Here is a 26501-nt window from a genome sequence, read left to right as displayed (position 1 = left end):
TGGGCAGACGGACTCACGACCTGTCTAGTACTAAGTACTTACTTAGTTACTTATATTACTTAACTTACTTATAGAACTTAACCTATAGCCGCCAGAACGTGAATACCACTCTCCATTTGAGTTCAAAGTTTCCATTTCATTAACCCCTGTCCCATCGTTATATTTTTTATTTTATCTCTGATACTCTTTGTTTTATTTATTATACTGACTAATGTTGATCTTTTTTGGGAATTGACTGGATTTTTCTAGTATGTTTCTCTTAATGTTTGATTCGCCTTCAATGTTGGATTTGGTCATGCTGATAGTATTTCGTGTATTGTGTCATATTTCTGTTGGGAGTTAAATGTTATAATGATGATTCTGTCACAGAGTTGAGGTTCTGTTTTATAGTAGCTATTCTTTCGTTATTATGTGGTAGCCGCCAGAACGTGAATATCACTTCCCCATTTGAGGTCAAATTTTCCATTTTTATGACCGCTATTAAAATTCCTGTTTTATCTCTGATTGTTTTTGTTTTATTGGTTGTACTGATTAATGTTGATATCTAGAAATACTAGACCGGTATCAAACCAAAACAATGAGAACCATGTTCAATATTCCACCATACATAAGCAACAAATATGTAAATCTGGATTTGAATCTAAGAACAGTGAAGGAAGAAACTGAAATAAATATACAGCACAGATTACCAAAAACGACTGGATCAACATATTAATCAGCTAGCTGCAGAACTGCAGCGGGAGGGCAGTCTAAGATACCCTCGCCCGAAAAGAAATAGTATACCAGACCTAGTAATAAGATTTGCAGATAGGAGATGAGAATGGTACCACTGGGGATACAACTCAGCTAAGTCAACTTATCCTAATGAAAATGTGACATCAAATTAGATTACTGTTTTTGAAGTAACAGATTGCTAAGTTGCAATATAGAAAAAAAGCAGTTGCACACAAATTATGTTAAAGTCAAATTCTGTGCAAATGAGTTTAGAAATATCAAGGAGCTGTTTTTTACAAATTTTTATCAAAGTCTATTTACCCCGACTTCTTTGTTAAGATTTTACAAACAGACACAGCTACTTCCTCATTATTATTATTAGTTGCAACAATGTCTGAGAACGTAAAGCTTATATTGTACTCTTTAGTAGTTCAAAAACACAGACATAAAACAAATCTAAATTTTTCGGATTTATGTTCAATTATTTTTTTTAATTTACCCTTTTCAATTCTTATAACTTTTTCAATGTGGATACTAATTTATATTCGAGCACCGGCGTTTTCGCATCGCTTGATACGAGTACCCCGGGCATCTTATCCTTTAAACCACGAAGACAGTAAGTAATATTCTATCTCTGTATTGTATCAACACGGAGCATAATTATTACACTGAAACACAATGTCATGCTGGAGTAAAATATATTTTGAGTGTTCTGATTATAAAATGACAAGCGTCGTGTTGATAATTTGTTCAGTAGCCCCAGCCACCTCCGCATCCGCCGTAGCCTCCATAGCCGAGACCGTAGCCGCTTCCGTAGCCTCCAAAGCCGAGACCATAGCCGTCTCCGTAACCAGCTCCATAGCCGAATCCACCCTCGCGGGTAATACCAACGGCACCGTTTCCGCAGCCGTAATCGATTTCACCGATACCGGCGGTGGGGAACTCGCCGGCGACATCAGCAGTACCAAGGAACGGCAGGTTGCCGCAGACACCGACGGTACCCTCATACCGGTTCTCGGAAGCTATCCCAAGCCCAGTGGGAGCAGCAGAGGCAGTAGCAACGGGGAGACCACCACCGCTGAAACCGCGACCGCATCCACCTCCAAGACCCCCGTAGCCCAGACCACCATAGCCCAGACCACCATAGCCCAAACCACCATAGCCCAGACCGCCGTAACCACGACCTCCGCAACCACAACCAATGCTCAAAACGGACTGTGAACAATGTGAAGTAATAAAATATATTAATATTAGAACGCGTTTTACATTAAATATAAGTTTTAATTGTAAAGACGTACCTGTGCCACGAGGGCGGTGGCGCAGACGAAGAGAATGAGTTTAGCGGCCATGTTGTTTCACTGATTGACTTCAGAATGAGTTCGATTTCAGTTGTGTCTGTTTTATACGGAATATTTCTCAAGTGTCCTATCTCAAAAACGTGACTTTAACCTACATTACTGTAGCTTGTGAAATTTTGTTTGAATGAGATTACTCTAACTAGTGGTGCGGCTGTTGGAGACAGCTAAATGATACGTGTCAATCAAGGAAAATAAGTTTTTTCACAATTCTACATTTCAACACTTTGTCGTAATCGCCCTTATTGGAATACAATTATTCGTATAAAAGGATTGCCGCTGTGCAGTAATAGCATTCTCCGTCTAGTACCTGAATACAACAACATGTCTACCTTCGCTTTCCTTCTCTTCTGCGCTCAGGCCTGCCTGATCCAAGTGAGTAATGTTTAATTTATGTGCTCTGCGCTCTGAAATTGTCACTACTAATATATAATACTGATGTTGTTTCTGATGAGTTTGAATATTGTCATGAAGCGTTACTGTCGTTACAGAACGTATATGGCCAGTCCTTGGGTGGACTAGGCGGTTGCGGTTGTGGAGGTGGCTGGAATGGTTGGAACGGACTCGGTGGTGGTTGGAACGGACTAGGTCTTGGCTGGAACGGCATCGACGGTGGATACGGCGGTGGTTGCGGTTCATACGGAGGTGAGGGTATCGGTAACGTTGGAGTCGCCGGTGAGCTGCCCGTCGGTGGTGTCACCGCTGTCGGCGGCCGCGTGCCCATCATCGGTGGTGTCGAGTACGGAGGTCCCGCCTGCGCCGCTGGTGCCGTCTCCATCTGCGGACACTGCGCTCCCACCTGCGGATGTGGACGCGCTGGTCTCGGTGGATACTACTGAAAATGTAAAGAAAGACAATACGACAATCCTCCATTAATTAAACTCTGATCGATGCAAGCGTAGCTGTTTTTATTAAGATTTGTTAAGAGACTTTCCAATAACTTCTTCCCAAGAATTTGGTTTCAACTAAAGCTACATAATTAAAAATCTTGAACAACATACACGTCTAGTACCTACGTTCTTTGATAATATTGAGGACAGGAAGGATTACCTGAGTAGGCGAAACATTATAGTATAGTAAAGTGATGTCTCGGTCTACTATGAAGAAGTAAAATGGTTTCAGGTAATAGAAATGTTCTCGCGGCCACTGGTGATGCCGGTGGTCATCATCTCAATCAATTACTGTAAGAACTCGCCACAGAGCTTGGAACAAAATGTTAATGAAGCCTAAAACATTTCCTTTGACTCTGAGATCTTAATAGTTTCGGCTACGGTACCGAAAAATCTAGATGGTTCTCTTGTTGGCTTTTTTCTTGTACAAGCTGGACTTTGGAATGTTAGTTCCACGAATTCAGTTCCAGCGGACTTTTGGTCGAGATACCTTTCAATTACCTTATAAATAAAACAAACTTTTATCTTTAGCTTGGAGAGATAGAAACACTTGGAAACACGGAGTTTGACCTAACCGAGTTTCCGAACATCAGCGGTCTGCCTCCCCAGCTACATTCGTATAGTCTAATAGCTTCTTAATTTCGATACCCTATTTCTTTATGCGACGAAAAATTCTCAAGTGCCGACCGCCGACCGAAAATACAGAGTGGGTAGACCAAACCCCCCACGACATAGACCGATCACCTGTTGAAGATCGTGGGAATCCGCTCGATGCAGACTGCGCATAACACGTCATAGTTGTGAACCTTGAGGGGTAGCGGTATAGGGTGATGATGATGATGATAATAAAGCTCTTCAATTACCATTCTCTCCAGCAGAAAAAATCTTTATCGGAGTAACTATCACAAAATCGATTAAGTGAAAAATATAAACTCCTTCCTTATTAAAGATTTTCAGGACTTAGTATCCTTCATTTCTCAATTTGAATTTTATTACCTTTCTTAAATGAGCACAACGCACACTCAATCAAGCCTAGCTCTTCTGCAGAAGACACATCGGTAGGACTCTCGTGAACCTAACCTTGGAAAGGAAGTCGCATTACCTGACTACACGTTGACTTGTTATGCCCCGACTAGTCTTTTACTGGATTTCAGAATCTGTCGAACATCCAGAGCCACAAAATGCCCTACTTCGGCTTTGTACAAACACATCATTTTGATAGAAGTAACTATTGTGTATAACACATATAATAACTCAATATGAAATGGCACCCAAGATCATAGAAAAACCGCCTCCAAAAGACACGTTCCTCAATGATACTTTGATCATAATATCCTTACATTGACGATAAACTCTTTTGCGACCATATCATTTACTATATAAACATGCCCTACCTTGATAAGTAGGTAAATAATACAGAAGTCCATAGTTCTTCAGACTAATTTAGGTATTCACGGGCAAATCTTAAGCAAGCTTGTCTGGGTGTTGCAGACAGCTTTAAATCATTTGCTGGCCTAAAGACTCCGATAGGTCTTAGCTTCATTCGCGTAAACATGTTAACTCCACGTGCTTGATTCGGCTCTGCTTTGATGTTAACTGACGTGAGGAAACGATTTCGCAAGGAAGCTGAAAGACCCATTCGTTGTTTCGACGAATGGTTACTCGAGCTCTGCCGGTACCACAACTCCTTCTGTAAGAACCGGTCTCTACGAGCCTTCTATACACTATAGCAACCGCAGACCGGTTTAAATTTCTATCCGTTGATGCCGAACTAATGCCACAACTTGTGCGGCTTGTTCGAACGAACTATCCACATTATTGTGCCGAAGCTCTTGTTAAGTTATAAACCAAAAGCGTGGGGTGCATGGTATCAATACTTTTGTAGGAATATACGATAAAGGGAAGATCCTCCACCGAGCGGGTGATATTGCTCAGTAGACCGACGGTCCAGATGTTGTTGTTCGGAACTTGTATATATGCGCTTTATCTTGAAAATGTCGTAAGCGAGATTCAGGCATCTGTCAATTATCTTGCGTGATACGATGGCTACCCGCCACATCACTCCCCTCCGAGACCGGAGGTCGTGTCATTTAGTTAGCGTTGTCCGTGCTGAGATTAGCTTGCAAGTGCCAGTGCTGCTCGAAGTTTGCGGTGAGTCGAAACTGAGCTTGAATGCTGCGCGATGAGGCAGTGTAGGTGCGTGCCGTAGGACCAGGAAGCGCGGTGAGTCAGCTGCGATGGTCCTGTTGAGGTTGCGAGGCTGGCTTGCTGTGGGACGACTGTCGATGACTTGTTTTATCTGCGAGAATGCGGGGATTGTGGTAGCTGAAGTTCTTGATGCGCTGATGATGAATCAGAAGGTTGCGTGTTCACATTACGTCGGGGTCACCAGTTTGGGATGAGGAATATACGACGAAAGGAAAGATCTTCCACCGAGCGGGTGATATTGCTCGGTAGACCGACGGTCCAAATGTTGTTGTTCGGAACTTGTATATATGCGCTTTATCTTGAAAATGTCGTAAGTGAGATTCAGGCATCTGTCAATTATCTTGCGTTGTATGATGGCTACCCGCCACACGTTCAGTATTTTATGAACGGATATGAGTAGAAGGATTATTTTGATAATATCCTGAAAAGCAACCCACGCTTTTTTTTTACAATAAAATCAATAATTTCTTACACTATTCTTAATTCAAATTTATTAAAATTTGTTTTCTCTTTTTTAGTTGGATTTTCTATAAAAGCGTATTTTTTTTAGTTTTTTTAAATTATTATTTATTATTACAAGACGTTATTCTTTCATCGAGGAAGTCATTCTTGAATATTAGCCACGATGACAGTAAGTAATATTCTATCTCTGTACTGTATCAACACCGAGCATAATTATTATTACACTGAAACACAATTCGATGTTGGAGTAAAATATATTTTGAGTGTTCAGATTATAAAAGGACAAATGTCGTGTTGACAATTTGTTCAGTAGCCGCAGCCACATCCGCATCCACCGTAGCCTCCATAGCCGAGACCGTAGCCGCCTCCGTAGCCTCCATAGCCGAGACCGTAGCCGCCTCCGTAACCAGCTCCATAGCCGAGTCCACCCTCGCGGGTAATACCAACGGCACCGTTTCCGCAGCCGTAGAGGATTTCACCAATACCGGCGGTGGGAAACTCGCCAGCGACAGCAGCAGTACCAAGGAACGGCAGGTTGCCGCAGACACCGACGGTACCCTCGTACCTGTTCTCAGAAGCTACACCCAGACCAGTGGGAGCAGCAGAGGCAGTAGCCACAGGGAGACCACCACCGCTGAAACCACGACCGCATCCACCTCCATAGCCCCCGTAGCCCAGACCACCATAGCCCAAACCACCATAGACCAGACCGCCGTAGCCACGACCTCCACAACCGCAACCACAACCGATGCCCAAAACGGACTGTGAACAATGTGAAGTAATTAAATATACTAGTGGCCCCCTCAGTAATCGAAATTCGATTATAATTAATAGGCATTATAAGTTTGAACATTAATATTGGTCCTATTATCAAAGGCTATTTATTATACTTCTCTATTCACAGATTTCGCCATAAACAAAAAAGTATTTATGCGTGTGTGTGTCAAATACATGGTAGTGTGGGAAATGTTTTTTTTATTGATTTAATCTATTTTTAATGCATAATAAAAAAAGATATTAGCATTCTGCTCTCTTTCTCTACTGGGAAATTTGATACTCCTCCGTCTGCACAATTTTCGTAAAAAGGGGTACAAAGTTTTACTCCGCGTATTAATATTATATAGATTATTATTAGAATGCGTTTTACATTAAATTAATATAAGTTTTCATTGTAAATACATACCTGAGCCACGAGGGCGGTGGCGAAGACGAAGAGAATGAGTTTAGCGGCCATGTTGTTTCACTGAATGACTTCAGAATGAGTCCACTTGAGCTGCTTCAGCTTTTATACACAACTATTTGCCTTATCATTCTCGTAGAATTTATCTTAATTAATTTTTGACGTGACTTTTGAGAATTTCCAAATTGTAACCTTCGGAATCAATAGTGATAATCGTGAAATTTTGAAATAAACTAAAAATACCTAAACGCAGTAAAGATTACTCTAGTTTCACAATTTTTCATTATGAAATTCTGTTATCCCAAGGTGACCACGACCCTCGGCTGCTATATAAGGTGGATGTTCTGTACTTGAAAACATTCTAGATCAAGTGTCTGAATACATTGCAACATGTCCACCTTCGCTTTTTTTCTCCTCTGCGTTCAGGCTTGCCTGATCCAAGTAAGTATTTCAGTTATTTTATATTGAAAGCAAATTTTATTTTACGTGAAGTTCTCTTCTCTCTCGGTGCTATTTGCTGTAGTAGTATGCGATTCTTTTCAAAGTTTTAATCTGTGTGACTATTTTAGAACGTGTACGGACAGTGCCTGGGTAGAGGTCTGGGAGGCTGCGGCTGTGGAGGCGGCCTGGGCGGCTACGGACTCGGCTACGGCTTGGGTGGATACGGCGGCGGATATGGCTATGGCGGATACGGCGGTGGTTACGGTACCTATGGCGGCGAGGGCGTCGGTAATGTGGGTGTCGCCGGTGAGCTGCCCGTCTGTGGTGTCACCGCTGTCGGTGGCCGCGTGCCCATCATCGGTGGTGTCGAGTTCGGAGGTCCCGCCTGCGCTGGCGGCTGCGTCTCTATCTGCGGACATTGCGCCCCCACTTGCGGCTGCGGATGCGGTGGTTATTATTGAGAAGAAATCAATGACAAAAGCTTGAAATCCAAATAACTTGATCAAAGTAATAAATAGTTCGTTTGGCATCAAAATTTTGTTTATTATTATAATTTCTGATTTTCCGTACTTTATAAAATCATTGGTTATTCATTACTCAAGGTACAGTGTATTTCCTATTTATGGGTAGATGGAATCACGGCCTGTCTGGTACCAAGTACTTCCAGATTAGTACCATACCTATAGCCGCCAGAACGTAAATATCACTCCCCATTGGAGGTCAAAGTTTCCATTTTATTAACCTCTGTCCCATCCTTATATTTCCTATTTCATTTCTGACACTTTTTGTTTTATTTATCGTCAATGTTGGATTTGGTCATACTGTTCGTTTTTCGTGTATTGTGTCATATTTCTGTTGGGAGTTAAATGTTCTAGAGATGATTCTGTCACAGAGTTGAGGTTCTGTTTTATAGTAACTAAGTAGCTCTTCTTTCGTTATATATTTTGTTTTATTATTGTTTTCGCTTTAAAGGGCCTGCTTGGTTTTAAGCTGATGACGTGTTCAGACATTTTCTAAGCATTCTATACTTGCTATTTAAATTGTGATGGTGCCGCAGTAGTCAAAAAATTTGGGTCTGATCGTTAAGGTGCAATCTATGTCAGATTACATCTTACCGAACAGACCCAAATTGTTTGACGACTGCGGCATCATCGCAAATCACAATTTTAATAGCAACCGTAGAATGCTTAGAACATATCTGAACACGTCATCGGCTTTAAAACCAAGCCGGCCCTTCAAAGCTAAAACAATAATAACACAAAATAACGAAATAATAACTACTTAGCTACTATAAAATTGAATATCAACTCTGTGACAGAATCGTCTCTAGAACTTTTAAGCACCGAATAGAAATAAGATACAATACAAGAAATACTAACAGCATGACCAAAAAACAACATTGAAGACGAATCAAACATTATGAGAAACATACCAGAGAAATCCATCGAGCTCCTTGAAAAAATATCAAAATTAATCAGTACAACAACTAAAACACAAACAATCAGAGATGAAATAGGAATTTTAATAGCGGTCAAAAAAATGAAAACTTTGATCTCAAATGGGGAAGTGATATTCATTCTGATTTAGGCGCCCGTCGCGTGCTGACGTGCTCATCGACCGGGGCACGTCTGGCGTCCAAGTGTTTTTCTCGGAAGTGACTACCTGTGCTAATTGCGTCGCATCGTGATCTGTGAGCGGGCGGACCCCTAAATTCCAGGAATTGGTTCGGTAACTTAGTGGCCCGTTTGCAAGCGGACGGCTGTGTGACGTAATTAATTGCGATTATTGTAAGCTTGGGGCCTGAGTGTGTTTTAAAGTCCCGTGGCAGCCATCCCTGGACACTCGTCTATTATAATGGAGTCCACGGTCGACCTGTTTGCGGAATTTCTTCGCTTGCGGTACTCAAGGCTATCGGCAGAATTTTTAGAATTCAAGACCCATCACGCCGCGAACTCGCCCACGGTTTCCATCGCACCCGTCGCTGCCGCGTCGTCCATCGCGGCCTCCGTCGCGCCCGCCGCTCCCGTGTCCCCGATACTCGCGCCCAAAACTTCTGCGTCGACCGTTGCAGCTTCCGCCCCAACCGTGCGTTCGTCCGCAGCCTACGTTGCATCCGTGCGTTCTTCCACAGCTTCGGTCGTGCCTGCGTCGTCCACTGCGCCCGCTAAAACACCCGCCTGCAGGTCGCCCGCGCCCTCCTCATCCGACTCAGAGTCGGACATGGAGGTCGACTCTTCCCCCGCCGCCCCGACTGATGGATTCACAGTAGTCCAAAAAGGTAAAAAGCGCGCCGCGGAGGCCCGAGCTCCCGCGGCCGCCAAGGTAAGCAAAGCCACGAACACGTCGCGTCCCCGCCCTCCAACCCTTGTCGTCCCCCCTGTCCGTGCCACACCGTCGCCGCGTCCAGTGGCACAAATCAAAACCCAGACCCCTCCCCCGATAATCCTTCAAGAGAAGGCAGCGTGGGACCGAGTTTCCCTAGCCCTTCAGGCCAAAAAAATTTATTATTCCAGCGTCCGCAATTTCGCAAACGGCGAACAGATAAAGGTGCAATCACCCAACGACCATAGGGCCCTATCTTCATACCTCCGTAAGGAGCGTATAAGCTTTCACACTTATACGCTTCAGGAGGAGCGCGAACTCCGCGCGGACATACACGGCATTCTAACGGGCTCGTCAAGGCCGACCTTCTGGAACAAGGTCTGCCGGTCAACTCCATCCACCGTATGCACACAGGACGCGGGAAGGAGCCATACAATATGGTTCTCGTCGCCTTCCAGCCTAGCCCTGAAGGTAAACAAATTTTTAACGTTCGAACAGTCTGTAGACTATTGAGAATAACCTTAGAAACCCCCCATAAAAAGGCACTCCGAGACAGGGCCATAACTGCCAACAGAATCATCACTAGAACATTTAACTCCCAACAGAAATATGACACAATACACGAAATACTAACAGCATGACCAAATCCAACATTGAAAGCGAATCAAACATTAAGAGAAACATACCAGAAAAATCCAGTCAATTCCCAAAAAAAAAAGATCAACATTAATCAGTATAATAAATAAAACAAAAAGTATCAGAGATGAAATAGGAAATATAAGGGTGGGACAGAGGTAAATAAAATGGAAACATTGACCTCCAATGGGGAGTGATTCTGGCGGCTATAGGTTAAGTACTAATATGAAAGTACTTAGTACCAGACAGGCCGTGAGTCCGTCTGCCTATGAATAGGAAATACACAGTACCTTGAGTAATGAATAACCAATGATTTTATAAAGTACGGAAAATCAGAAAATAATGCACAAATTTTTGATGCCAAGCGAACTATTTATTACTTTGATCAAGTTATTTAGATTTCAAGCTTTTTTCATTGATTTCTTCTCAATAATAACCACCGCATCCGCAGCCGCAAGTGGGGGCGCAACGTCCGCAGATAGAGACGCAGCCGCCAGCGCAGGCGGGACCTCCGAACTCGACACCACCGATGATGGGCACGCGGCCACCGACAGCGGTGACACCACCAACGGGCAGCTCACCAGCGACACCCACATTACCGACGCCCTCGCCGCCATAGGTACCGTAACCACCGCCGTATCCGCCATAGCCATATCCGCCGCCGTATCCACCCAAGCCGTAGCCGAGTCCATAGCCGCTTAGGCCGCCTCCACAGCCGCAGCCTCCCAGTCCTCTACCCAGGCACTGTCCGTACACGTTCTAAAACAGTCACACAGATAAAAACTTTGAAAAGAATCGCATACTACTACATCAAATAGCACCGAGAGAGTTACAGAGGACTTTTCGTAACGTAAAATTTACCTTCAATAGAAAATAAATGAAATACTTACTTGGATCAGGCAAGCCTGAACGCAGAGGAGGAGGAAAGCGAAGGTGGACATGTTGCAATGTATTCAGATACTTGATCTAGAATGTTTCCAAGTACAGAACATCCACCTTATATAGCAGCCGAGGGTCGTGGTCACCTTGGGATAACAGAATTTTATAATGAAAAGTTGTGAAACTAGAGTAATCTTTACTGCGTTCAAGTATTTTTAGTTTATTTCAAAATTTCACGATTATCACTATTGATTCAGAAGGTTACAATTTGGAAATTCTCAAAAGTCACGTCAAAAATGAATTAAGATAAATTCTATGAGAACGATAAGGAAAATAGTTGTGTATAAAAGCTCAAGCAGCTCAAGTCAACTCATTCTGAAGTCATTCAGTGAAACAACATGGCCGCTAAACTCATTCTCTTCGTCTCCGCCACCGCCCTCGTGGCACAGGTACGTCTTTACAATTAAAACTTAAATTTATTTTAATGTAAAACGCATTCTAATACTAATGTAGGTATATATTAATACTTGAAGTCAAACTTTGTACCCCTTTTTACGAAAATTGCGCAGACGACGGAGTATCAAATTTCCCACACTTATAGAGAAATTGAGAAGGGGTGCAGAATGCTAATTTTTTTTATTATTATGCATTAAAAATACATTAAACCAATAAAAAAAACCTTTCCCACACTACCCTGTATTTGACACACACACACGCATCTATACTTTTTTGTTTATGGCGTATTCTGTGATTAAAGAAGTATAATAATCTTTGACAATAGAACCAATGAATAGTGTTCAAACTTACAATGCCAATTAATTATAGTCGAATCTCGATTACTGGGGGGCCACTAGTATTTTAAATTTCTTCCCATTGTTCACAGTCCGTTTTGGGCTTCGGTTGTGGTTGCGGTTGTGGAGGTCGTGGCTACGGCGGTCTGGGCTATGGTGGTTTGGGCTATGGTGGTCTGGGCTACGGGGGCTATGGAGGTGGATGCGGTCGTGGTTTCAGCGGTGGTGGTCTCCCTGTAGCTACTGCCTCTGCTGCTCCCACTGGTCTGGGTGTAGCTTCTGAGAACAGGTACGAGGGTACCGTCGGCGTCTGCGGCAACCTGCCGTTCCTTGGTACTGCTGATGTCGCTGGCGAGTTCCCCACCGCCGGTATTGGTGAAATACTCTACGGCTGCGGAAACGGTGCCGTTGGTATTACCCGCGAGGGTGGACTCGGCTATGGAGCTGGTTACGGAGGCGGCTACGGTCTCGGCTATGGAGGTTACGGAGGCGGCTACGGTCTCGGCTATGGAGGCTACGGCGGATGCGGATGTGGCTGCGGCTACTGAGCAAATTGTCAACACTACGCTTGTCCTTTTATAATCTGAACATTCAAAATATATTTTACTCCATCATCAAATTGTGTTTCAATATAATTATGCTCCGTGTTGATAGAATATTACTTATTGTCATCGTAGCTTAAAGGATAAGACCCCTAGTGTACTTGTACTGAGTTATGCGACTGTACTGGCGTTGAACATCCCAAAGTCACCTAATGTTCAGGAATGACTTCCGCGATGAAAGAATAACGTCGTATAATAAAAACCAAACCCACAAAAACCATAAGTCGCGTAGGTAATTACTATAGGTACAATTGAGACACAGACGCTAAATATCAAAGTGGGGGGCCCCATTCATGTCATGATGTCCATAGTTTCAACCACGGAACCCTAGGTGTTCATCCGTCTATAAACTTTCACTGATTCTAAAACCTCGCTCAAACAACAACTTTTTACCGGCTTACTTTTATACAGAATTAAACGAGTAATACGAGTTATGAGAGACGCTTGGCTCGGTAGGCAGCGGCTTGGCTTCGGTAGGCAGCGGCTTGGCTCTGCCCCTGGCATTGCTGAAGTCCATGGGCGACGGTAACCACTCACCATCAGGTGGACCGTATGCTCGTCTGCCAACAAGGCACTTAAAAAAAAAACGCAGTCTCAGAAACATAAGTCCGGAGACAGATAGATACGCACAGATTCAATTCTTAACTTGTGCGAAAATATGGCGATTCTGGTACTAAATATTTACCAAAAGATCGTATGTGACTAGTTAAGAAAATAAAAAAACAGCCCAATCTCATTGCTTTATTTTAAAAATAAAAAAATCAGCACATATGAACGGTGTCAGCGTTTCAACCAGGCAGCACCGCATTTGCAGCCACACACTCTAAGTCCTCCATAGTTGAAAACGTAGCCCGGGTTGTAGCTGAGACCACCAGCGTAGCTACTGCCTCTCTCGGCCACGATGCCGACGGCGCCGTCGCCGCAGCCATAGTTCATGTCGCCAGCACCAGCAGCGAGGAAGGAACCTTCCACAGCAGCAGCCCCGAGGAAAGGTAGGTTACCGCAAATACCCACAGTACCCTCGTACATGTTTTCCGAAGTCACGTCCAGACCAGTAGGAGCGGCAGAGGTAGTGACGACGGCGAGGCCTCCACCGTGGGAAGCTCCCAAAGCAGAAGCAGCGATGATGTCATTTCCCAGAGCATTATAGCCACGGTTACCGTAGCCCCAGCCACTGCAGCCACAGCTGCCGAAACGACCGCGTCCCTGAGCCACAATCCACTATTTAATAGAACCAGCAAGTGAACGATATGCGAAAATATATCACAGATTTTTGGGGGTCCATTCATTGAATAAGACTTCCAGTAAAATTTTAAGTAGTGAATCAAAATTAAAGTAAGAAAACAGTCAAGCATACCTGTGTTGAGCATACTAGGAAGGAAATGAAGATCAACTTATAGGTCATGTTGTTTCAATGCATTACTTCAGAATGACTTCGGTGTAGTCTTATCTCCGTTTTTATACATTTATTGCTGACCGAAAAAAACTATCATACGTGACCTGGACTCGCACCAAAGAATTATATATTGCATTTGTTGTAAAATATATAAATTCCACTTGACGTTCCATACATAATATAATTATATTAATCTGCAATGTGCAACTTCTTACCCAATTCCAATTTCAATTTCTTATTAAATACGTTTTAAAATAGAACTTATCGAAACTGTCTGTGAATACAAAATGTCTACCCTTTTACTAATTGAATTTCCGCCTTGTTTGATACAAGTAAGTTCTAAAAATCGATATTTTCGGACAGAGTACACACTAGCCCCCTGATGTCGTCTATGGAGTCAGTGCCCCATTGACATTAAAAAGCGAATTCCGCCACTTGAGGCGTTAGGTCCATGCCTTAGCCGCATAGTAATATGTACTGTAAAAACGGAGACCTTAGAAGTCATATCTCAGGGTAGGTGGCGGCAATTACGTTGTAGATGTCTATGAGCTCCAGTAACCATTTAACATCAGGTGGGCCGTGAGCTCATCCACACGTCTAAGCAATAACTGTTTTAAACGAACTTTTTTGAGGTTTCGACATTGCCACTGCGGTCATCCACAGTGCGTTTCCAGAGATCTTTTTTGCCACGTACCATCCGGCTATGGAATGAGCTTCCCTCCGCGGTGTTTCCCGAGCGCTATGACATGTCCTTCTTCAAACGAGGCTTGTGGAGAGTATTAAGCGGTAGGCAGCGGCTTGGCTCTGCCCCTGGCATTGCTGAAGTCCATGGGCGACGGTAACCACTCACCATCAGGTGGGCCGTATGCCCGTCTGCCTACAAAGGCAATAAAAAAAAAAAAAAAAAATATTATACCACGATATTCCTTCACTAAGGAAGTAATTTGTGAACAAGATTTAAGTGCGTATTCCATTAGAAAAATAGTTATTTGCTTGTGGGATTCGAACGCTGGTATTATCGCATCGCTTGATATATTAACACCAATCGTCTTATCATTTAGGCTACGATGACTTATGTTCTAAAAAGTTATGTAAATTGATTCAGATAAATATTGACAAATTGGCTAATCTAGCAAACATGGCTGTCTCACCCTTCGAACTGGGATTGCTACACGGCAGAAATGGGCATGATGGCGATACCTTGTGCATTCACGATACGGCCAATTTAAGCACTTATTCTTAGGAAGATACGAGCAGCAGAGCGGAAAAAAATAGAAGCGTTCGAGATGCGGTGTTGGCGAAAGATACTCCGCATACTATGGACCAAAAACAAAGTATTCTCAAGCAACTTCGCGTGAAAACGAAACGGTCTACGACCTGTTACCAACAAAATTCTTACTTAAGCTCTTACTTAGGTTACATTGCTCGACGGCAACCAGAAAAACCTTGAAAAGTTGGCTGTGGTGGGCAAGGTAGAAGGGAAAAGACCCCCGGCCGATTACTAAGCTTTTGGTCGAATCAAGTAGCCGCGCTCACCGGACTCTCTGTTACAGCCGCCCTGAGGAAAACTGGAAACTAAACGAAGTCGAAGATGATTATATAAAGAGCTACGAAGGCCTTTCATGGCCTTTCCTATGTTGGCAACTTCTAGGAGTTATGCCATCTTCACCTAACGTGTAAGTAAGTGAGCTCACGGGGGTCAGCCTGGTAAATTTGCTAACACTAGCCCCAGCGAAACCTGTGCTTTGCAGAATCGACCACCGTGTCGGAATCGACTGAGAAGATCCGGCGAGAAAGTCAGTGGGCTGCTTCTGAGGGTTTCGTACTCCAGAATTCGAACATCATTCATTACTAGCGTGGTAATGAAAGTTGACTAAAAGAAATTATCAAAATTATTTAAACTACTTTATACAGAATAGTCAAAATGGAAATTCGCATTAAAACTAAAATTGATGCTAGAGTAAAATATGTTTTGAATTCCCGTAATAAATTTGTAGATATATTCTTACCCAACTCCTCGGTAGACGCTGCCACATCCGCATCCGTAACCTGGTAAAAGTGAAATAAACGCAGCACGCAGATAAATAAGCTTGTCTTTCTACTTCATTAAGCATTAGCGACCAAATGCTGACATCACACTTTTTAAAGATAGGAGTTCCGAATCACATTCCGAAATACATTCGTACCGTCGGCTTAGCGTAGCTGACACCTACTCCAGGAATAGGGCGTCCCGTGAACTCGCATTGACAAGTAGCACTACCGCCTTGCCTACTCTTGCCGCGAATCAGTCAAGCGTCCCAGTCGCTCATGGACCTCAGCAGTGTCAGGAGTCCAGCCAAGCCGCTCCCAACTGGTAAGTACTATACGCAATCCTCCTTGAAAAACGGGACCGTGTGTCGCGAGAAGGCTTATAGAAAATGGTTATTTACGTTCATTACTACTGCTGCAAAGTATATTCATTTTCTGCTTAGAAGGGTGAGACAGCTGTTAGACTATAGAAATGAGACTTAGAACCCATGTCTAAAAGAGGATATCGGCATTTACATTGTTGAGGTATATGTACTTCGATGACCACTTAATGAGATCATTAAGTGGAACTTATAGGCCCGTCTAAATAATAATCGGTCATCGTTCTCGTCGAACCCGTCGCATGCGACGCAGGGCTTGACCAGTAAATTGACCCACAGATACAGCCCACTGAGTTTCTCGCCGGATCTTCTCAGTGGGTAGCGTTTACCATCCGGTGGTTGATTCTGCGAAGCACGGCTCTTTCTAGGGTTCGTGTTAGCAACATCGTCGGGTTTGAGCCTCGTGAGCTCATCTACACGTCCAAGAGAAGCTAAAATAGGTAAGAAAAAAAAATAAACAATAAAAGAACACCACGCCATCTGTCCAAGAGTTATGCATTCACTTGCAACTTGATAAACGAACATCACGCGGACCGGTAGGTGAGCTCGCCGCTCAGCCTGAGAGAATTTCTAACACTAGCTCTAACAAAAGCAGTGCTTCGGAGAATCTACCATCGGATCGGAATCGTGACCCACTGAGAAGATCCGGCGAGTAACTCGGTGGGTTACACTTGCAACATTTGATACTGGGAATGTGTATAAAACGAATTTGCTACAGTACCAATTTCGGTAGGTAGGCAGCGGCTTGGCTCTGCCCCGGACAATGCTGAAGTCCATGGGCGACGGTAACCATCAGGTGGGCCGTATGCTCGTCTACCTAAAAGGGCAATAAAAAAAATAAAAAATTCAGGGGAGAAACCGGATAATATATTTGTATCGATTACAATTAGCCCACTAGTGTAATTAAAGGTGGTCTTCAAAAAGCAAAGTGCCCAGTCCCAAAACTGAAAGATTCAGTTCAGATATTATTATGATAATTTCGAGAAACAGAAGAATTTGTGATTGCTTTATTATCAATAAAGATATAGGTCTTAATTGGAAAAAAGCTGTATCAGTTTTCTACCAGCTGCCATTGATAAATTAGAGATTTAGAGGTTCTACTTAATAATACTAATTTGAAAGTCGTCGTGGCCTAAGCGATAAGACGTCTGGTGCATTCGTGTTGAGCGATGCACCGATGTTCGAATCTCAGGCGGGTACCAATTTTTGTAATGAAATACGTACTCAACAAATGTTCATGATTGACTTCCACGGTGAAGGAATAACATCGTGTAATAAAAATCAAACCCGCAAAATTATAATTTGCGTAATTACTGGTGGTAGGACCTCTTGTGAGTCCGCGCGGGTAGGTACCACCACTCTGTCTATTTCTGCCGTGAAGCAGTAATGCGTTTCGGTTTGAAGGGTGGGGCAGCCGTTGTAACTATACTGAGACCCTTAGAATTTATATCTCAAGGTGGGTGGCGCATTTACGTTGTAGATGTCTATGGGCTCCAATAACCACTTAAGACCAGGTGGACTGTGAGCTCGTCCACCCATCTAAGCAATAAAAATAATAATAATAATAATAACTACAATGCTAAATTATGTTTTTGAATTGTATTTTGATACACAGAACGTATTAAAAATAAGCTACCAATTATATTTTTTGCTAGAATTATGCCACTGAAAAGAAAATGAATATTATTACTGAATGTTGGTTTTATTGAATTTCTCAATGATACATAACTCAATAAGCCTTTTAAGTAGATGCCACCATGTCTACATCCTCCACAACACGATATCATCAGTAACAAGAAAGGGCACGTTACTCTAGACGCCGACGCAGCATTGATTGTTCTCTGAACATACATCTAGACCAGTAGGAGCAGCCGAGGAAGAAGACACAAGGAGAAACCCACCGAAGAAACCACAACATCCAGCGCCGAGACCCCCAAAGCCGTAACCTTCGTAGCCCAGACCACCAAGTAGCTACAACCTCCACAACCGCAACCACAACCAATGCCCAAAGTGGACTGTGAACAATATGACACAATTTAATAATTTTCATTCTATGTCCCTTTATTTTAATTTAAAATTAAAAAGCTTACCTGGGCCACGAGAGCGGGGGCGTAGACGAAGGGAATGAGCTTACTCTGAAATACCTCGCCTTTTATATCGAGCAGTTTCGTTGGAAATCCTCGTGTTATGTATCTAAATAGCATATAGACGTGACTTTGGAGACATTGTGCAGTTTTGGTCCTTCGAACCGGGTAATCAGGAAACAATTACGAGCATTTATTGTTTGTTTAAAAACCAAATTATCACTATTTCTCAACTTTTCGTCATTGAATTGTTTTTTATCTCAAGGTGAACATAATCCTTAGTTACTATATAAGAACGGAGTTTCGAAGCTTAAAGTATTCAAGATTAAGTGCCTGAATATCCAGCATCATGTCTACCTTCGCTATTCTCCTTCTCTGCGCTCTGGGCTGTCTGATCCAAGTAAGTTGCTAAAAACTGACGAAATCTGGACACGTGTTTTTCATTACTCTCTAAACCTAAAAATCCATTAACTGCCTTTTCACCGACTTTGAGACCTAAGGCGAATTTTAATTTGTTTTGTAAGTTAACTTTTCGAGCCGGTAACACAACGTTTCCTGCTCGTATTGGCACATAATTGACCATACTCCTGCTAGTGATGACGCTTAGGACTATTCACGATATATATGATACTGATTAAGATTCCGATTACTCTTAATTGCACGATATTACCACTCTCGAAGCTGTTATTAAAAAACAAATTTTCACGATTGACTTTCACGGTGAAGGAATAACATCGTGTAATAAAAATCCAACCCGCAAAATTATATTTTACGTAATTACTGGTGGTAGGGCTTCTTGCGAGTCCGCGCGGGTAGGTAACACAGTCCTTTTTTTTTTTTTTTTTCGGGTAGAGGGCCGAACCTCCTACGAGGTCCCCGCGCAAAAGGGGCGCGCGGGGTATGTGAGACTCAACGATCTGCATGGTGTTGTGAGCAGACCGCGGGCCCAAGGTCCTGCCTTTTTTCGCCGTGAAGCAGTAATGCGTTTCGGTTTGAAGGGTGGGCAGCCGTTGTAACTATACCGAGACCTTAGAACTCATATCTCAAGGTGGGTGGCGCATTTAGATGTCTATGGGTTCCAGTAACCACTTAACACCAGGTGGGCTGTGAGCTCGTCCACACATTTAAGCAATAAAAAATAAAAACTGCTGGATACTTATGGCATACAATTTTTAACATACTTATGCTTACTCTTCACTAAACAATTAAAGATACGCTGATAGAACTTGACTATAGACAAACTTTCAGATACAAAAAAATATAACAATTTAATAAATTGTTGGTTTGTATATAGTTAAACAGTGAAACTAAAGTCATTGTTAAATTTTAATGCACGTTCATATGTGACTGCTTTAGGATGTGTGCGGACAGTGCCTGGGTAGAGGCCTGGGAGGCTGCGGCTGTGGATGCGGCCTGGGCGGTTACGGCTTGGGTAGCTACGGCTGTGGATGCGGCCTGGGCGGTTACGGCTTGGGTGGCTACGGCGGCGGATATGGTGCTGGTTGCGGTAGCTACGGCGGCGAGGGCGTCGGTAATGTGGCTGTCGCCGGTGAGCTGCCCGTGTGTGGTGAAGCCTCTGTCTGTGGCAGCGTGCCCATCATCGGTGCCGTGAGCTTCGGGGGCCTTGCCTGTGCTAGAGGTTGCGTCTCTATCTGCGGACGTTGCGTTCCCGACTGCGGTTGCGGATGCGGATGCGGATACCGTGGCTACTACTGAAAAGCCGTTTGCTTGTGCCATGTTGTGAAATTCCGATCGAACAACAATTAAATAAATTACAAAAAAACGTCTTTTAAAATTTCTTAGTGAAACTCCGGACAAAAAGGAGGAGCTTAAGTAAGAAAGCGAACTCTGTCACTAGACCGAGAAAACGCTAGGAAGAAGAAGATGAGTGACGATCACTTAATTAATTGTATTTATTTATTTTGTTTTCTGATGCAGCTACCTGAATTGAAAGACATACAAAGAACAAACTTAGGAATTGATCTCGTAAAGTTTGGTAGAGATCGATTCAAAGCCAAATCCAAAAATCGACCAGCAAATTGGGCCGGGTCTGACCAGTCGTTGAATGTAGATTTAGGGAGGTTTTGATACAAACAGAGGACATGGTCTATAGCGGTACGTTTTTCGTAAGAACTCTTGATTCAGCCGTCAGAAGCGGATGTTTTCCTCGTTGATGTCTCCGGTGGTGCCTTTGACAATTGTCGTGTAAACTTTGAGGTTTGTATAGAAACGCGAATTATTGCATAAAGATTTCCTTGGATTGCCTAAGCTGATGCAACTTGGGTTATTTCTGGTACTAATCAGAAATAAATAGCACACTTTAATGGTTACCAGACTTTATTCGAGCTAATAGTTTTATTTTATTATCATCATTATCATGTTCTACAAGTAGACGTCACCGCAACCACAACCGCATCCAACGTATTCTCCATAGCCTAAGCCATAGCCAAGTCCACCAGCGTAGCCGAGTCCACCAGTGTAGTCAAGTCCTCCAGCGTAGCCGAGACCACCTTCAGCGGTAATGGCGACTGCTCCATCGCCGCAGCTGTAGTTGATCTCACCAATGCCCGCAGTGGGGAACTCGCCTGCGACATCAGCGGTGCCCAGGAATGGAATGTTGCCGCACACATCGACAGCGCCTTCGTATCTGTTCTCGGAAGCTATGCCGAGACCAGTAGGCGCGGCAGAGGAGGTGACGACGAATAACCCTCCTCCATGGGAGGCTGCAAGAGAACTAGCAGCGGTGAGACCACAGCCAGCGGTGTAACCGAGACCACGGTAGTCGAAACTCCCGCATCCACAACCATTGTTCACGCGGCCGATGTACTGGCCAACTGTGAACTAAATGAGAAGTATTGTAGTTTACAAAAATCACTGTTTTATTTATTTATTAAACCTATACTTCCATTAGGTGATAATTACATCATCTTGTACTTTTACGCCGAACGTTTTGTTTTTGTTACCCTTACCAGTTACATTATTATAGAAATATATCTATACAGGGTGTGCTATAATGGGTATATATATATAAAGCCCAAACGTGGCTATGGTGTCATGAGCTCGTCATATAAGCATTACAAAATCTTAATTTATATTGAAAGAAGTACACAGTACACTAAGGAGATTTACTGGTGGTAGGACGTCTTGTGGGTAGGTACCACCACCCTGCCTATTTCTGATGTGAAGCAGCAATGCGTATTGGTTTCAAGAGTGGGGCAGTCGTTGTAACTATACTCGTACTGAGACCTTAGAACTCATATCTCAAGGTGGGTAGCGGCATTTACGTTATAGAAGTCTATGGGCTCCGGTAACCTTACTGAGTTTCTTGCCGGAACTTCTCAGTGGGTCGCGTTTCCGATCCGGTAGTAGATTCTGCAAAGCACTGCTCTTGCTAGGGCCAGTGTTAGCAACACTCCCGGTTTGAGCCCCGTGAGCTCACCTACACGTCAAGGAGAAGTTGAAATAGCCTCTCAAGGCTATCAGCATGGGCAGGGAAAAAAACCTGTAACTATTTAACACCAGGTGGGCCGTGAGCTCATCCAACCATATAAGAAAAAAAAACACTCACCTGAGCCACGAGAGCACATCCAGACAAGAATAGAATAATTTTTGCTGCCATTATGTTTTACTGAGGTATAGTTAAATGACTTCCAACTGCCTTATTTCTGTTTTTATATAGTTTTGTTGCCAAACGCTATCTAAATTACGTGACGAACTAGAAATGATGTCCTTTATATTATTACATTACTTAGGTAACTCCAGTAATAATTACGTAAACACAGATATGTGTTTTACAATTAAAGCCTCTATGTTTTTGATCATTTTCGAATGACAGACAACATACAGTTGCTTTTTTAATTTTTTTTAGTGAAGGTAGGACGTCTTGTGAGTCCGCACGGGTAGGTACCACCATCCTGCCAATTTTGGCCCTGAAGCAGTAATGCGTTTCGTTTGAAAAGTTTGGCAGTCATTGTACTGTTAAAACTGAGACCTAAGCGCTCAATCTCAAGGTGGGTGATGGCATTTACGTTGTAGATGTCTATGGACTATTATGATGGTGACTTGGGATGATGGAGCACTTCACGGGATGTACTTCAGTAGTGCTCGCACCACGGAACCCGAATATACCGAGTTAGTCGATAGGGAAAACAAGCGTAGAGCTTCCCTGCCATCCGCGGATGCGTTACCCTCCATTACTGCTAACGAAATCAAGGGAGAAATCGTGAACTTACAACCACAGAAATACCCCGATTTCGACGCCATCCACAACCGCAGGTTAAATATTTTACCGGTCTAACTAATCATGTTGGCCTCCATTTTAAATGCCGCTATGATGAACTGTATCTTTCCTGCAATGCGCAAATGAGCGGACGGAACATCTGGCACAATGGTTTGAAGTCCAAGCTGAACAACATGGGCGTACCAGACAGTCTCATGCTCATAATACAAAACTTTTGTCAGACCGTTCTATCCAGCATCAAGGGAACCCTCTCTCTCCTCCATAGAAATAGAGCTGGAGGCCTGAAAGGCTCTGCTCTCCTCTCCCCTTACTATTTGGTTAGAATTTAGAATATCAACGTACACCCTAGTCGCCGGCGACCTATCTAGGCTCTCTTTGTTGATGACACGGCTATCTACTACTCGACCAGGAAGCCATTCACCCCATCATCCCGATGGGCCAAGAGCCCACAGGTCAGGGCTAGCAGCACTGGCGGACCCGTCGGCCGGTATCCGTACCGTCGAGGCGGTCCGCCCGGTTCTCGCGGACTGGGTGGGCCGCGACCGCGGATGCCTCACCTTCCGGCTGACGCAAATGTTGTCCGGCCATGGATGTTTTGGCCGGTACCTTTTCAAAATAGCCGGAAGGGAACCGACGGCGCAGTGCCACCACTGCGCGGACCGCGACGAGGATGACACAGCGGAACACACGCTGGCGCGTTGCTCTGGATTTGACGAGCAGCGCGCCGCCCTCGTCGCGGTCATTGGAGAGGACCTCTCGCTGCCGCGCGTCGTGGCTACGATGCTCGGCAGCGACGCGTCCTGGAAGGCGATGCTCAACTTCTGCGAGTCCACCATCTCGCAGAAGGAGGCGGCGGAGCGAGAGAGGGAGAGCTCTTCCCTTTCCGCATCGATACGTCGCCGTCGAGCCGGGGGCCGGAGGCGGGAATACGCCCGAACGTCCCGGCCCCTGTAGGTGGCGGCCTCCCCCCGGTGAAGGTCAAGGGGCGACCTGAGGGGGTGAGGCAGCGCGGCGCGCTACCAGCACTCTAGCGCGCTGCCGTGGAGTGAATAGAGCGACCGGTCGACGGTGTATCGCGTCCCGACCCGGCAGGCTGGTTCTGGTCCAGCGGGGTATTCCGGGACACCAGCGGCACCGTCTGGGCGGCCCGACGGGCTGCCGTACCGAGACGGCCGACGTTTCAGAGCCTTCGATTCGCCTCGAAGGCTCCGTCGGCTGGGCGTCCTTGGGGTGAGCCGCGCCGTCTGGTTGTAGTGTTGACCGCGGTAGCCCCCCTACCTCATCCGGGTTCTGACCTCGGAGGGGATCGGACGTCGGGTGTAAAAGTGCAGGGGAGTCGTTTAGTGGGTGGGTCCTAAAATCCTTGGGCCCGCGGTCTGCTCACAACACCATGCAGATCGTTGAGTCTCACATACCCCGCGCGCCCCTCTTGCGCGGGGACCTCGTAGGAGGTCCGGCCCTCTACCCGAGAAAAAAAAAAAAAGGGCTAGCAGCACTAGCTTTCCATACATGTCCTAGTCCCATGCATCTTCTCTCTACGCATCACTTGTCCTTAACACGCTAACCGTCCGCTCCTTAATTTGTTTGTTTGTAAAAAACATATTGGTGGTAAGGCTAATAAAATATAAGGTGGTAAGGTGGTCTGTGAGCCCTCATGGTTAATTATCAACGCCCCGCCTGTTTCTGCTTTGACAAGTTTGCGCGTTCACTGCGAAGAAGGACCCTTTTGTCATGGCGCCGGAATTTCAAGGAGTATCCCTACAGCTTTCCGCGAGTATTGGGATTCTGGGGGTCGATATTTCGAGCGATGTCCAGTTTCGGAGTCATTTGGAAGGTAAAGCCAAATTGGCCTCTAAAATGTTGGGAGTTCTCAACAGAGCGAAGCGGTATTTCACGCCTGGACAGAGACTTGCGCTTTATAAAGCGCAGGTCCGACCTCGCGTGGAGTACTGCTCTCACCTCTGGGCCGGGGCTCCCAAATACCAGCTACTTCCATTTGACTCCATACAGAAACGGGCTGTTCGGATGGTCGATAGTCCTGCTCTCGCGGATCGCTTGGAACCTCTGGGTCTACGGAGGGACTTCGGTTCTCTCTGTGTTTTATACCGCATGGTCCATGGGGAATGCTCTGAGGAATTATTCGAGATGATTCCCTCATCTCCTTTTTATCATCGCACCTCCCGCCATCGGAGCAGAGTTCATCCATATTATCTGGAACCGCTGCGTTCATCGACAGTGCGTTTCCAAAGATCTTTTTTGCCACGTACCATCCGGCTTTGGAATGAGCTCCCCTCCACGGTGTTTTCCGAGCGCTATGACATGTCCTTCTTCAAACGAGGCTGGCGGAGAGTTATTTATGGTAGGCAGCGGCTTGGCTCTGCCCCTGGCATTGCTGACGTCCATGAGCGACGGTGACCACTTACCATCAGGTGGGCCGTATGCTCGTCTGCCTACAAAGGCAATAAAAAAAAAAAAAAAAAGTAACGCTTAGCGATTTAAAGGGTGGGGCAACTGTAAAACTGAGATTTGGAACTCATATCTCAAGACGAGTAGGGCGACATTTACGTTGTTGATGTCTATGGGCCTTGGTCAACGCATAATTCATTTTAGTCTTCTTACAAATTAACAGCATATCTAAAACATTTGTAAGTTACTAATATAATTAGCTTTTTCTTTTTTTATCAGAACGAAATCGCCGGACTTCCGCCCTTCACTGGGGATGGAGGGCGGGGCATGTCGGAGTCGAACCGACTAAAACCTCTTGTCGCTCCAGCATCCAAGCCTCGCATGAGACAGAGCTCACGAAAATGCAACACATCTCTCATCTCTCCCATCGGCACATTTCTCCCATCACCCTCCCCCTCGAGACGCCGGACCGGCGGTCGTCGGTGCCACGACCACCAGCCCCCTCGGTCGGCAGGCTATCCGAAGCCCGCCTAGATGGCGCCGGTTAGAGTAAGCTATCCTACGGAACACCCCGCTGGGTCAGAACCAGCGTGGGTCGAGGATAGCCGGCCTTCCATCACCCGGATGCTCCTGCATAACACGCGTGCAGAGCAGCTTGCACGTCGTATTCTTAGGCACCCCTCGCCGGTCCCCAAGCCGACATATGAGTGAGACCTGAAACACTTAGAGGGCCAGGGCTTGGGCTAGATCTGCCTCCCTGGCCCCCGCTCGACGGTGGCGGGCTTGTGCGTCTCACACGCGCCCCGCCGCCTCCTGCGAGATGGTGCACTCGCAGAAGTCGAGCATCGCCTTCCACGACTCGTCGTCACCGAGCATCGATGCCACAACACTCGGCAACGACAAGTCGTTTCCTATTTTTGCAGCGAGGACACGGCGCCACCCCTCCCATGCAGGGCAGGCGACGAGCGTATACTCTGCTGCATCCAAGTAGCAACCACAATATTGGAAATAATATTAGCTTAGGTAATTTCTAGTAACAGCTATAAATCGCTGCAAACCATCATGGAATATACCTGTTTCCAGAGCACAGGCTAGCAAGCCATTGAGTAGCGATGACAGTGAGACAGCAAGATGTGTCGGAGAGCTAGCGGTGTGCTACATACGCGTGCAGTGCAGTGGATTGGAGTTATCAAATTTGTTATGCAATAACTTATAATAATGCACCATAAGTCTCGTTATACGTCTCAGCTCAAAAGTATCTAGACCATATCCCGACCATACCAGTCACATTAAGTGATGGATACAAGAACGGATAGACCATCCATCAAAAAAAAATATCAGGTGGGCCTCGTCCACCGAAATAAGCAAATCAAAGAATATAACTCGTATTCAAAAACAGTTCACACGTTCCGATAACATTTTTTTTTTTAATGATTGATAGATTACTGGTGGCCCGGAGGCCTTTCCAGTTTCACCAGGACATGTGG

General features: G+C 44.9%; 9 protein-coding genes across 10 annotated transcripts; 4 read left to right on the top strand and 5 right to left on the bottom strand.

Annotated features, from left to right (window-relative positions):
* Positions 1 to 1464: 1464 nt before the first annotated feature.
* On the bottom strand, positions 1465 to 2063 carry LOC114241974 (chorion class B protein L12). Of its 2 annotated transcripts, XM_089734210.1 has the most exons (3): positions 2013 to 2063; positions 1890 to 1929; positions 1465 to 1841 (listed from the first exon to the last, which is right to left on the bottom strand). In XM_089734210.1, the coding sequence occupies exons 1-3, from the start codon at positions 2061 to 2063 to the stop codon at positions 1465 to 1467; spliced, it is 468 nt and encodes a 155-aa protein (XP_089590336.1). The 2 variants fall into 2 exon arrangements, with proteins under 2 accessions (XP_089590336.1, XP_028028782.2); XM_028172981.2 differs by having other exon boundaries at positions 1465 to 1929.
* Positions 2064 to 2393: 330 nt separating this feature from the next.
* LOC149503382 (chorion class A protein L12-like) lies at positions 2394 to 3079 on the top strand. Its single transcript, XM_089734217.1, has 2 exons — positions 2394 to 2444; positions 2561 to 3079. Exons 1-2 carry the CDS (start codon positions 2394 to 2396, stop codon positions 2906 to 2908), a joined length of 399 nt encoding a protein of 132 aa, XP_089590343.1. The 3' UTR covers positions 2909 to 3079.
* Positions 3080 to 5888: 2809 nt separating this feature from the next.
* Positions 5889 to 6863, bottom strand: LOC114241981 (chorion class B protein L11-like). Its single transcript, XM_089734807.1, has 2 exons — positions 6813 to 6863; positions 5889 to 6391 (listed from the first exon to the last, which is right to left on the bottom strand). Exons 1-2 carry the CDS (start codon positions 6861 to 6863, stop codon positions 5936 to 5938), a joined length of 507 nt encoding a protein of 168 aa, XP_089590933.1. The 3' UTR covers positions 5889 to 5935.
* A 243-nt stretch (positions 6864 to 7106) lies between these two features.
* LOC114241908 (chorion class A protein L11-like) lies at positions 7107 to 7711 on the top strand. The gene is made up of 2 exons (XM_028172893.2): positions 7107 to 7250; positions 7379 to 7711. The coding sequence occupies exons 1-2, from the start codon at positions 7200 to 7202 to the stop codon at positions 7709 to 7711; spliced, it is 384 nt and encodes a 127-aa protein (XP_028028694.2). The 5' UTR covers positions 7107 to 7199.
* A 2923-nt stretch (positions 7712 to 10634) lies between these two features.
* On the bottom strand, positions 10635 to 11242 carry LOC114241907 (chorion class A protein L11-like). Its single transcript, XM_028172892.2, has 2 exons — positions 11099 to 11242; positions 10635 to 10967 (listed from the first exon to the last, which is right to left on the bottom strand). The coding sequence occupies exons 1-2, from the start codon at positions 11147 to 11149 to the stop codon at positions 10635 to 10637; spliced, it is 384 nt and encodes a 127-aa protein (XP_028028693.2). The 5' UTR covers positions 11150 to 11242.
* Positions 11243 to 11485: 243 nt separating this feature from the next.
* Positions 11486 to 12426, top strand: LOC114241906 (chorion class B protein L11). Its single transcript, XM_028172891.2, has 2 exons — positions 11486 to 11536; positions 11971 to 12426. The coding sequence occupies exons 1-2, from the start codon at positions 11486 to 11488 to the stop codon at positions 12424 to 12426; spliced, it is 507 nt and encodes a 168-aa protein (XP_028028692.2).
* Positions 12427 to 13260: 834 nt separating this feature from the next.
* Positions 13261 to 18488, bottom strand: LOC114241862 (chorion class B protein M1768). Its single transcript, XM_089732506.1, has 3 exons — positions 18375 to 18488; positions 18186 to 18299; positions 13261 to 13686 (listed from the first exon to the last, which is right to left on the bottom strand). Exons 1-3 carry the CDS (start codon positions 18486 to 18488, stop codon positions 13261 to 13263), a joined length of 654 nt encoding a protein of 217 aa, XP_089588632.1.
* Positions 18489 to 18717: 229 nt separating this feature from the next.
* LOC114241861 (chorion class A protein L12) lies at positions 18718 to 20084 on the top strand. The gene is made up of 2 exons (XM_028172831.2): positions 18718 to 18768; positions 19725 to 20084. Exons 1-2 carry the CDS (start codon positions 18718 to 18720, stop codon positions 20082 to 20084), a joined length of 411 nt encoding a protein of 136 aa, XP_028028632.2.
* Positions 20085 to 20750: 666 nt separating this feature from the next.
* Positions 20751 to 21987, bottom strand: LOC114241976 (chorion class B protein M2807-like). The gene is made up of 2 exons (XM_028172987.2): positions 21937 to 21987; positions 20751 to 21209 (listed from the first exon to the last, which is right to left on the bottom strand). Exons 1-2 carry the CDS (start codon positions 21985 to 21987, stop codon positions 20751 to 20753), a joined length of 510 nt encoding a protein of 169 aa, XP_028028788.2.
* Between the last annotated feature and the right edge of the window lie 4514 nt (positions 21988 to 26501).

Source organism: Bombyx mandarina, chromosome 02 (assembly GCF_030267445.1).
Source record: "Bombyx mandarina strain Sakado chromosome 02, ASM3026744v2".
NCBI classification, from domain to species: Eukaryota; Metazoa; Arthropoda; class Insecta; order Lepidoptera; family Bombycidae; genus Bombyx; species Bombyx mandarina.
The sequence above is the reverse complement of the archived record's forward strand: the minus strand, read 5'-3'. Positions and strand labels throughout refer to the sequence as shown.

What these genes read in the sequence shown, in the direction of transcription:
- LOC114241974 (XM_028172981.2), bottom strand. Translation starts at nt 2,063, where the DNA reads ATGGCCGCTAAACTCATTCTCTTCGTCTGCGCCACCGCCCTCGTGGCA. An exon ending in CCACCGCCCTCGTGGCACAG is followed by an intron (nt 1,930 to 2,012) that starts GTACGTCTTTAC and finishes CATTGTTCACAG; the next exon opens with TCCGTTTTGAGCATTGGTTG.
- LOC149503382 (XM_089734217.1), top strand. Translation starts at nt 2,394, where the DNA reads ATGTCTACCTTCGCTTTCCTTCTCTTCTGCGCTCAGGCCTGCCTGATC. An exon ending in CTCAGGCCTGCCTGATCCAA is followed by an intron (nt 2,445 to 2,560) that starts GTGAGTAATGTT and finishes CTGTCGTTACAG; the next exon opens with AACGTATATGGCCAGTCCTT.
- LOC114241981 (XM_089734807.1), bottom strand. Translation starts at nt 6,863, where the DNA reads ATGGCCGCTAAACTCATTCTCTTCGTCTTCGCCACCGCCCTCGTGGCT. An exon ending in CCACCGCCCTCGTGGCTCAG is followed by an intron (nt 6,392 to 6,812) that starts GTATGTATTTAC and finishes CATTGTTCACAG; the next exon opens with TCCGTTTTGGGCATCGGTTG.
- LOC114241908 (XM_028172893.2), top strand. Translation starts at nt 7,200, where the DNA reads ATGTCCACCTTCGCTTTTTTTCTCCTCTGCGTTCAGGCTTGCCTGATC. An exon ending in TTCAGGCTTGCCTGATCCAA is followed by an intron (nt 7,251 to 7,378) that starts GTAAGTATTTCA and finishes TGACTATTTTAG; the next exon opens with AACGTGTACGGACAGTGCCT.
- LOC114241907 (XM_028172892.2), bottom strand. Translation starts at nt 11,149, where the DNA reads ATGTCCACCTTCGCTTTCCTCCTCCTCTGCGTTCAGGCTTGCCTGATC. An exon ending in TTCAGGCTTGCCTGATCCAA is followed by an intron (nt 10,968 to 11,098) that starts GTAAGTATTTCA and finishes TGACTGTTTTAG; the next exon opens with AACGTGTACGGACAGTGCCT.
- LOC114241906 (XM_028172891.2), top strand. Translation starts at nt 11,486, where the DNA reads ATGGCCGCTAAACTCATTCTCTTCGTCTCCGCCACCGCCCTCGTGGCA. An exon ending in CCACCGCCCTCGTGGCACAG is followed by an intron (nt 11,537 to 11,970) that starts GTACGTCTTTAC and finishes CATTGTTCACAG; the next exon opens with TCCGTTTTGGGCTTCGGTTG.
- LOC114241862 (XM_089732506.1), bottom strand. Translation starts at nt 18,488, where the DNA reads ATGCTATTTAGATACATAACACGAGGATTTCCAACGAAACTGCTCGAT. An exon ending in CCCCCGCTCTCGTGGCCCAG is followed by an intron (nt 18,300 to 18,374) that starts GTAAGCTTTTTA and finishes TATTGTTCACAG; the next exon opens with TCCACTTTGGGCATTGGTTG. An exon ending in TGGATGTTGTGGTTTCTTCG is followed by an intron (nt 13,687 to 18,185) that starts GTGGGTTTCTCC and finishes ATTGTGGCTCAG; the next exon opens with GGACGCGGTCGTTTCGGCAG.
- LOC114241861 (XM_028172831.2), top strand. Translation starts at nt 18,718, where the DNA reads ATGTCTACCTTCGCTATTCTCCTTCTCTGCGCTCTGGGCTGTCTGATC. An exon ending in CTCTGGGCTGTCTGATCCAA is followed by an intron (nt 18,769 to 19,724) that starts GTAAGTTGCTAA and finishes TGACTGCTTTAG; the next exon opens with GATGTGTGCGGACAGTGCCT.
- LOC114241976 (XM_028172987.2), bottom strand. Translation starts at nt 21,987, where the DNA reads ATGGCAGCAAAAATTATTCTATTCTTGTCTGGATGTGCTCTCGTGGCT. An exon ending in GATGTGCTCTCGTGGCTCAG is followed by an intron (nt 21,210 to 21,936) that starts GTGAGTGTTTTT and finishes CTTCTCATTTAG; the next exon opens with TTCACAGTTGGCCAGTACAT.